General features: G+C 34.5%; 1 protein-coding gene across 4 annotated transcripts in view; it reads right to left on the bottom strand.

Annotated features, from left to right (window-relative positions):
- Window positions 1-240: 240 nt before the first annotated feature.
- LOC136038777 (glutamine--fructose-6-phosphate aminotransferase [isomerizing] 2-like) overlaps window positions 241-11,000 on the bottom strand; it is a 70,380-nt gene continuing 59,620 nt past the window's right edge. For all 4 annotated transcript variants that reach the window (XM_065722149.1, XM_065722152.1, XM_065722151.1 and 1 more), the window contains 4 exons: window positions 7,909-8,153; window positions 4,271-4,555; window positions 3,478-3,612; window positions 241-565 (listed from right to left, as the gene is read on the bottom strand). In XM_065722149.1, coding sequence (XP_065578221.1) covers window positions 455-565; window positions 3,478-3,612; window positions 4,271-4,555; window positions 7,909-8,153 — 776 coding nt within the window. In that variant the 3' untranslated portion in view covers window positions 241-454. The remainder of the gene's footprint in view (window positions 566-3,477; window positions 3,613-4,270; window positions 4,556-7,908; window positions 8,154-11,000) is intronic.

Genomic DNA, 11,000 nt, shown 5'->3' with positions numbered 1-11,000 from the left:
GTTGGGCCGAGTCGCTCCTTACTTGCAATTCGTTACCTCAAACTGTTTGACAGAACTTCCTTAATAATAGCATTTAATATTTTTATACTAATAATAACTTAAGTTTCAATGAACCTTTGACAACTTCAAAGCTCCCAAGGGGTTGACAACCCGCACGGCAAAATAGTCTTATTTTGATATTCTTTAAAGTTATGATCAAAATATCATCACATAAAACTATCAAATAGCATAAAACAACAATTATCCTAAAAAAGATATAGATATATTCAAGTTTCAATCACAAAACTCGTAAATAAAATCCCATTTCACCATTCATCATAAAAAGCAAAAATCACAGACCAAAAGATTTCTAAATATTAAAATCAAACAAATATACGATAAAATTTCAAAAATAAACGGAACAAAAAATCAATATATATATATATATAAATGTCAAGGAGATAAATGTAATAAATTATTCAACAGTGACAGATTTTGCCAAATTCCTTGGGCAGTCAACGTTGCAACCTTTTAAAACGGCAATGTGGTATGATAACAGCTGCATCGGGATTACTGTCAATATTCCCTAAAAGACAAAAAAGAGTCATTAACATCGTGTTATAAAAAAATACTACTAATACGACTACTAAAAACTCGCTTCAGCACCACACCACCTGACGCAAAAGCACCTACACATGCTCCCCCTCCATCCCAATCTATGCAAAGCTCTTTACAGCCTCCCAGGAAGTTCTATTTTCGTTAAGTCCTTCCTTACGACCTTTCCCTATCCCATTCGGAGATGACTTGCTTTTCGCTTAGCCCTAGACGGGTGGCCAAACGATCTTTGGTCATATGCCATCCTTCATCCACAGAACGTGCCCTTGTACAACGTAGAAGAAGCTCCAACTTCCATTAAGTCCTTACTTACGACCTCCTTCAACCCCATTCAGGGATGGCCTGCTTTTCGTTTGGCCCTAGATGGTTGACCAAAAAAGGACTATCTTTGGCAATATGCCATCCTTCAACCACAGAACGTGTCCTAAGTGAATGTAGAAGCTCTAATTTCTACTAAGTCCTTCCTTGCGACCTCCTTCAAACCTATTCAGGGTTGATCCGCTTTTCTTTTGGCCAAAAAGGACTATATTGGGCAATCTGTCATCCTTCATCCATAGAACTTGCCCTAGGTTTTCTCATCATTATAGTCCCTGAAAGGAAGATAGAACCACACTTTTTTACAGCTAATGTTTAAATACGGTCAGTCAGAAGGGTACCGAAAAGAATCTAATAGGCAAGCATAAATAAACACAGCAAAAACAAAAAGAAAGAGAGCAAAAGCTAAGGCATTATTTTAAGAAACGGACAGAAAGGAAGAAAAGTTTAACATAATGTAAAAGAGGGAAAAAATTGAACAAAACGTGAACATTTTAAGAGCAAAATAGAACATTTAAAATAAAACGTCAAGTCAGGAAAACGTAAAGGTATAAGCATAAAAAACATAATTAAAACATAAAAAAGGAGTCATTTTGACAAAAACTGATAAATTTATTATTCATTTATATCCGTCTTGGTTTTACTCTAATTAGCCATGGCTGTCAGGTCTTACCCCACTTCCACCAAGTTGAGAATTCAAGTTGATTATTTTACTAAAAATACTGTTTGACAACAACTTACTTCAAAATCTGGCAAAATAAAGACATTAAAAACCCTATTATTTTTATTAAAGTTAGATTGAGTCATTATCATAATTTATGGAAGTAAACAAATAGAAAGTTGAAAAGCAAAAATGGCTAAACTCAAAGCGAGACAAGAAAGTCAATTATGCTGTTACACTCGGATAATTTTTTTTTCCATTGCCAAATTTTGGAATATACTTAGAAGTAAAATAAAAAAAAGGTAGAAAACTATTATTCTCATTTTCGTTGTTTGATTTTACTTTATTCATATTTTTGACAAAGATTATTCACCCAATAGTATAGCCTCTCGGTATTTGAACGAATCTTTCTAAGATATATTGGGGCTATTTCGCCCTAGTTTTTGTTGGCGTTAAGCGGCGTTAAATATTGCCGTTATAATGGCTGAATGCAATCTAAAGGAAGAATCTGCTATAGAATTCTTACTAACCTTCATTACCTAAAATAAAAATTATTATTACAAAAGTTAACAACTTAATATTTTGAATAATTACTACTTACGTAAAATCGTGTTTATACTTTTACAAGGACAATTAAAAAAAAGGGAACAGATCCTTCGACTAATTATTCAAATAAGACTCTCTGCTACTTCAAAATTAGTCATGGTAGGGGGAAGGAGGTCCAAATCATAAATACTTAACCAACTCATTACAGTTGAAAGAGGGACATCGATTCACAAAACGTAGGTAGAGGGATTCATTTCTGGAGATCTATGGGGAATTTTATTGTTTCATCCATTTTTTCACTAAAAATACCAAAACAGCTATTTTTCAATAGACATACCCAAAATAAGTATTGGGAGGAGCGGCAAAAATCTATATGGGGCATTATTTTTTGCACATATTTATTTCGATGGCAAGAGAAAATATTCACTGAATTGAATTCCACTGTCTTAAAAATTTTCCCCATTGTTTCTCAGTTGTGTTTGTTTGAAAAGAAAGCAGTAAGAGAAAGTAAGTAGAAAAGAAAAGAAATTGGAAAATAGTACAAAAGAAAAAGGAAAAGAAAGTAGAAAGAAAGTTAGTAGAAAGGAAGAAAGAAACAGTAGAAAGATCAGGCAACGTTTTTTTATATATATCCAACTGATGCACTATCATTCCAACGAGGAACTAATACCATCCTTAGATAATGCGTATCGGAAACGTTTAGCAGGGGCAAGCTGTGATTATTTCATTGAGGAAAAGCACAATAATCAGGTGGAATTTGTTTTCTGCAAGAAGGAAGTGCTTTCTAAAATCAGTAAAATCGGTATGATATATTGCTAAATCATGTTTTCTATTATTCGACAATCTACTAAGAAGTCCCATCTTTTGCCTACAATGGATTCTACTCAGGGCACGTACACTGGTTATTTAGAACTATTTATGACATCAACCCAAAAATACGTATGTTTTATATATTTTTTATATAGCTAAAACCTTCATTTACTGCTTTCAGCTTTTTGAGAGTACACCCCTTTCAACTTTTCACCCTCCTCCTTCCCAAACAACTACACAAATTACTATTTGCCGTAAAAGAGCTCCTCGATTACCTATACATACTCTCATTGACGCACGTATTCATAATTTTTCCTCCGGGGGGAGGGTGTATAACATACATCCTCAAAAGTGCCAGAAATTGACAAATTACTCAGAAAAACGAGAAATTATAAAGGAATTTACAAATACATCAAAATTCCAAGGAGAGGGCACGATCTGAACCCCCCACTACCCCCTTGCATCCCTCTTGTGCAAGTGCTATCTATAAGTGACACAATTAGCTGTGAACTTAGTAAATACTCCAATAAAGAAGAAGAATAAAATCTCACCTGAAGACAATCAACTGTGTGAGGAACTTGAATACATCTAGAGGAGAATTTCATGGTTTCAGTATCACCAATTTCACAGATGAGGATTGGTCGACCATCTCGAGCTGTAACTTGTTGAAGAGCATTCATGCATTTCTAAAAAGCAAAAGTTTAAATAAAACTTTGAGATTAAGAAAAAAAGAAATTCGACGAAGTAAAGAACATAAAATTTGAAACATACCATTTAAGGGGAGCACTGAAAAATGTCTGTTTTCTCCATGAAAAAATTGAAAATACATCACAACTGCCTCCCCTCTCCAGGTTTTGAAACCTAAAATTTTGCCCCCCCCCAACATTTCCGTGAATATTGACAATAGTACTAGACAGGCACATATGGAGCGTTTATTCTCAGGGAGGAGGAGCATGACTTAGGAAAACAGAAAAAAGGTTGCTATATACAAGATTTTCTTAAATTCAACAAATATACAGAAAATTTTACAAGTCCTAGATTTTAAGGTGGAGGACCTACTTCAACGGCGTACGTGCCTTTTATTTAACTCTAAAAAGTGGTGAAAGAAATTACATTGGGAAAGCAAAGAGAAGCTCGATTTTTCTTGGAAGGCAAGAACAAAACTTTAACACAAAACAAGCTTATAAATATAACATTTTTAGGTTGAAAAATATAGTTTTCCTTAAATTTTCCTTGAATATGAAATAGATGGCGTTGTGCTCTTCTTTTATAAGGAAAAACACATGGTCATCGATCACTGAAAATGACCCTACTTTGGTTCAATTAAAAGCGTAAAATACTTACTGTGTGCACAGAATCTCGAGTTAGAACCATGATAACGGGCATTGAGCTATCAACCAACGCAAGGGGTCCATGCTTAAGTTCTCCAGCCAACAATCCCTCTGAGTGCATGTAGGTAAGCTCTTTAATTTTCAGAGCCCCTTCAAGACAGGTGGCATAATTGAATCCTCTACCCATAACAAGGAGTGACTTCTTTTCGTAAAGTTCTTTAGCAAGATTATGGCAATCATTATCCTTGGCCAGGACTGTTCTAATATCATCTGGCAACCTTTTAAGACCTCTTATGATCTAAAAAATATTGTTGAAATAAGTGTAATTACGGCACCTTCTTTCTCCCAGACGTTGTAACACGGTTTAAGATGGATTCAAAATTAATGGATAAAGTAGTTAGGGGCATTCAAAAACTGGGGGATTTTCTGATACTATAAGATTCACTGAAACAAGCTACCATAAACAATTTTCTGAATTTGCACTTTTACAAAAAAAAAACCCTCGAAATACGGACTAATCAGATTCAAATGAAATCACCATTAGTATATTCTTAATAGTAAAAAGTACACGGATTTTAAAAATAAGAGTATCCGTCAAACACACACTCACACAAAATTTAAGGGAAGAAAACGGCCGAGATATCTAAAACAATCAAAGAGGAAGCGATGGGTTGAATGGATACAAAAAGAGTAAGAAATTCAAGGTGAATTTATCGATCTTTTATTGCTTGATTGTCGATCAATCTTTCAAGCGAGATCATTATTAAACAGCTCAGTTATGGTAAATAGCACGAAAGAGCAACCAAAAGAAACAATTGACTGACGATATGCGCAAGTGTATACTTTCCGCTGTCTCATATAAGAAAGGGGAAATATGTAAAAGAATCGCATAACTTCAGACTAGATACAATTTGAGACTTATAATGTGTGTTTAAACAAAATCGGCAACTTTCATATTTCGCGGACTAGGTAGCTTTAACTGTCAGTTTTTAGGTTTTATTATGTTAGTAAACAGGTTCCAAACGTGTGTTGACGCAATTAGCCTTTTGCATGTTTTTGCTCTCGAATTTTGCGTGTTTTTGCCCTCGAAGAAATCGATCAAATGATATGTTTTAAATTTATAACGAAAATTGGGTGTGCTCCAGCGAATTAGAAAAGTTAATTTATGGCATTTGGCGAGTCTACTTTGAGCCAGAAAAATAAAGCAGATACGAGGTACAAGCACTTCAAAGGGGGGGTTGAGATATTACCGACGAACCCTGGCCTGAACAACCCAGCACATCAACAACCGATGAAAACACAGAAGCAGTGAAACAAATTATCCTGGAGAACGGCCAAATCCTCATTGGAGAATCTATCAAGAATATAAGCACAGCAGATGGATCATGTTAAAAACTGCATTCAGACGGGGATTGAACCCTCCCCCCCCCGAAATGTTTCTGTGACTCTTTAAAACGTAACAAAAATGCATATATGTATATAACGTCCCCAACAAAAATTCTGGATATGGCTCTATTTACGCTATGTAATTTTTTCGATGTTTCGGCATGAAACGCTGGACGGCCAAGTTACGGCCGTCGCGCGCAAAGGGCTTGGGGGGGGGCGAAGCCCCCCCCCCCACCAACTAGGTGTTGCTGTTGCGCGAAGCGCCAAACCAACAGCTAGTGGATAATAATTTTTTAATTGAAATGCTTTTTCAGTGTTTTGTTTGTTTTGACGTTTAAAAATGTTTGCTATTTAAAGTTAACAGGACTTGGCGTGGCAATTAAAGCATTAAATCAATAATTTAAATCGTCAGTTTTCATTTCGCTTGACAATAGAATTGTAGGATTCAATTTCTCTTAATAACCCAAAAAAAATTACTGCCTGGATTGTGAAATATATATATATATATATATATATATATATATATATATATATATATATATATATATATATATATATATATATATATATATATATATATATATATATATATATATATATATATCTATCTATATAAAAATAAGTTGTCTGTCTGTGGATCTGTGGATCAGGTGACGTCATGTTTCTGTGTCGGCTGACGTCATGTTAAAAAACTAAAAAAAGGAAACAAAAAGAAAAATAAAGGAGAAAAACAAAACTAAAAAAATAAAAATAAAAAAAAAATAAAAAGAAAAAAGAAAAAAAACTAAAAAAACTAAAAAAATGTAAAAACCAAAAAAAAACTAAAAAGAAAAAAAGGGGAAAAATACAAAAATTTATTTCATCATTTACCATTTCAAAAACGAATGTATATACAGACTGGGACACCGGAATACAAATGACGACCGGGACACAGGGACACAACTACAACGGGGACGCCGGGGGGCACAGGGGGATATATAAATGACGATGGGGACACAGAGAATGTTCGATTAGCAATCACCATCAACAAAGCTCAAGGGCAATCATTAGAATCATGAGGTATACCTAAAAAAAACTAAAAAAAAGGCAGAAAACTAAAACCTAAAAAAAGACCAATTCAAAAACGAATGTATATACAGACTGGGACACCGGGACACGAATGACGACCGGGACACAAGGAATATCAATGACGCCCGGGACCCTCAAAGAGAATTCACAGACTGGGACACCGGGACATAAATGACGACCGGAACACATGGAATATAAATGACGACCGGGACACCGGGGGGCACACGGGGATATATAAATGACGACGGCGACACAGGGAATCGTCAATTAGCAATCACCATCGACAAAGCTCAAGGGCAATCATTAGAATCATGAGGTATAGATCTGAATACGGATTGTTTTCCCATGGACTATTATATGTTACATGTTCAAGAGTCGGTAAACCTGACAATCTATTTATATGCACAGACAATGGGACAGCAAAGAATGTTGTATATTCGCAAGTTTTACGTAGTTAAAAACATATATATATATATATATATATATATATATATCTATCTATATTCACAGGTGGGACATAGGGACACAACTACAATGGCGCGTAACGACTTACGCGCGCGGGGGGGCTTGGGGGGGGGGCGCGCAAAGCGCCCCCACCAACTAGGTGCTGGGGTGGCGCGAAGCGCCACCCCAACAGCTAGTATATATATATATATATATATATATATATATATATATATATATATATATATATATATATATATTTATATATATATATATATATATATATATAAACATGAAATTTACGTTTATTACTCATTGTTATTGTGAAGTTTTCTGCTCACTCCGTTAGAAATTAGCTCTATATGAAAAAAAAACAACAAAAAAAAACAAGAAGAAATGATGAACTAAAAAACAAAAAGAAGATTTGTAACTGAAAACAAAAAATACGAAGAAATGATGAACTGAAAAACAAAAAGAAGATTTGTAACTGAAAAACAAAAAACAAGAAGAAATGATGAACTGAAAAACACAAAAGAAGATTTGTAACTGAAAAACAAAAAACAAGAAGAAATGATGAACTGAAAAACAAAAAGAAGATTTGTAACTGAAAAACAAAAAACAAGAAGAAATGATGAACTGAAAAACAAAAAGAAGATTTGTAACTGAAAAACAAAAAACAAGAAGATATGATGAACTGAAAAACAAAAAAGAAGATTTGTAACTGAAAAACAAAAACAAGAAGAAATAATGAACCTCAGAGCGCCTCTCCTGCTTTGCAATTGAATCTTCACACATAATCAAGCCGAACATGACCAACGAAATCACTTGTGAAGTATAGGCCTTGGTTGAAGCAACACCAATTTCTGGCCCAGCATTGATATGAATTCCACAATGTGATTCACGACAAATTGTAGATCCAACCGTGTTTGTTATACCAACAATCAATGCTCCTCTCTGTTTGCAATACCTCAACGCCATCAACGAGTCAGCCGTTTCACCTTAAGAATGAAACAATTATGTCAGTAAGGCATTATAGCATAGCCTAGTGTGAAAAAAAGACTAAATTGTGCACGGATATAAAAATTTGTTTGATCTATTTTAGATTAAATAAAAAAACAAGTTTTTTAACTGAAAGTAAGGAGCTACATTAAAACTTAGAACGAACAAAAATTACTTCGTATATGAAAGGGGCTGCTTCCTCATCAACGCCCCGCTCTTTACGCTAAAGTTTTTTACTGTTTTAAAAAGAAGAATTGAGAGAAAGAGTCAAACTTTAGCGTAAAGAGCGGGGCGTCGATGAGGAAGCAGCCCCTTTCATATACGAAGTAATTTCTGTTCGTTCTAAGTTTTAATGTCGCTCCTTACTTTCAGTTAAAAAACTTGTTTTTTTATTTAATTTCTGAACGTTTTTGAATCAATGCGTGTTTTGATTTTGGCTCTCCGCAGAGGAATAATTAAAACGAAATTTGTATATTTTTTTTGGCTAAAAAGCTTTCTTATAATTTTGAGAAAAAAAGAGCGGGGGAGGAAGCCTAGTTGCCCTCCGATTTTCGGTTAATTACAAAGGCAACTAGAACTTTTAATTTTTTACGAATCTTTTTATTAGTAAAAGATATACGTAACTTATAAATTAACTTACGTAAAGAAATTTTGTATTCTCATGTTTTTATTACATATATGAGGGGGTTCGCCCCCTCGTCAGTACCTCGTTCTTTACACTAAAGCTTAAATTTTGTCCCAATTCATTAAGAATGACCCCTGAATCACAAAAGCCGCAGAATAAATAGTTGAAATTACTAAAAACCCTTTAGCGTAAAGAGCGAGGTATTAGGAGGAGGTGAGCCCCTCATGTGGGTAATAATTTCTGTTCGTTTTAAGTTTTAATGCTGCTTTTTACTTCCAGCAAAAAAAAAACTTTTTCATCTTTTTTTTTTTTTTTTTTTTTAAGTAATGCTAGTAAATCCTGCACTCCCTTCATGGAAATTTTCTCCCCCCATGACAGATTCCTCAATGTAAAGTTCCCCCAGCATATCCTCCTCTTCTCAACCCCTGCCTCCAACCAAAAAATCTTCCTGGAAACGCCTGTACACTTCCCAATAACCATTACTATATGTAAGCACTAGTCAAAGTTTGTAACTTGTAGCCCCTCCCACGGGGACTGTGGGGGAGTAAGTCGTCCCCAAAGACATATTTATAAGGTTTTTCGACTACACTGAATAAAATGGCTATCTCAGAATTTTGATCCGTTGACTTTGGGAAAATAATTAGCTTGGGAGGGGGCCTAGGTGCCCTCCAATTTTTTTGGTCACTTAAAAAGGGCACTAGAACTTTTCATTTCCGTTAGAATGAGCACTCTCGCAACATTCTGGGACAACTGGGTGGATACGATCACCCCTGAAAAAAAAAACAAAAAAACAAACAAACAAATAAACACGCATCCGTGATCTGCCTTCTGGCAAAACATACAAAATTCCACACTTTTGTAGATAGGAGTTTGAAACTTCTTCAGTAGGGTTCTTTGATACGCTGAATCTGATGGTGTGATTTTCGTTAAGATTCTATGACTTTTAGGGGGTGTTTCCCCCTGTTTTCTAAAATAACGCAAATTTTCTCAGACTCGTAACTTTTGATGGGTAAGACTAAACTTGATGAAACTTATATATTTAAAATCAGCATTAAAATGCGATTTTTTTGATGTAGCTATTGGTATAAAAATTCCATTTTTTAGAGTTTTGGTTACTATTGAGCCGGGTCGCTCCTTACTACAGTTCGTTACCACGAACTGTTTGATAGCTGTAATTCAGAAAATCAAACTGGGTTCAAATACCACCCCCCCCCCTATCCCAACAAAGGTCCTGGATACACCTATGGTCAAGTAGAGGTCACTTGGGGTCTCAGATACCACAAAATCCCAGAGTTTGCAGGATTTACTTTTATTTACAAAAAAAAATTATTTACAAAGAAATAAAAAACATCAGTTACAAAGAAATAAAAAAAATCTTGACTTTAAAAATGAATAGAAACCAAAGTGGGGTGTAAAAGCAGACCAAAAAAAATAAAATAAAAATAATAAAGCAAACTGAAAACTTCTGAGAGCCAAGGAAAACTATCATATAAGTTGTAACTGAATCAAAAGACCGAGTTGCAAATGAAAAAAAAAGAATTTTGAATATGCAGTATATGGAGATTAAAACAAACTCTTGAATATAGGCATCTAAGTAATAAACAATGTAGTTTCATAGCCAACAACCTTTCACAGGCTGCTATCAATCATATTCCTAGATAAAAAGCGAAAATTTTCTGGACTAGAGATAAATTTAAAGCTACATATAAAGAAAGAGACGAAGTTACTACAGATAACCTTCTTGCGTTTTTACAGAAAAAAATCGAATGGAAATGTCTTAATTCGAAAAAGGAAAAGCATGTTACGATAGTGCGGGTGATTTAACCTACGAACGTAGAAGTACGAATGTAAATGTAAAAACGAGCACGTTAAGATAAGCAGAATGATTTCACCTACAAAGGAAATTGAGAAATATTAAACCCCTCTAATGACAGTGATTTACAATACCGATTTGCATAGAAAATACCACTATTAAACCATTCTAATATGAACTCTTCTCACTAATTTCTAAGAAGAAATAAATTTAGACTAAATTTCTCAGAAGAAATAAATTTAAACTAATTTCTCAGAAACAAATTTAAAAAAAGCCACCTGACTTACCAGAGCTATCGTTGTCAAAGATGAGCGAACTCACATACACCAATAGAGAAACGTTGTTTTCTTGAATGAAAATAAAAGATTCGACAATGAGCTACCAACGAAATCTTCTGTATGTTTCCAG

Source organism: Artemia franciscana, chromosome 18 (genome assembly GCF_032884065.1).
Source record: "Artemia franciscana chromosome 18, ASM3288406v1, whole genome shotgun sequence".
Classification (NCBI taxonomy): Eukaryota; Metazoa; Arthropoda; class Branchiopoda; order Anostraca; family Artemiidae; genus Artemia; species Artemia franciscana.
Note: the sequence above shows the minus strand (reverse complement) of the source record. Positions and strands in the feature narration are given on the sequence as shown.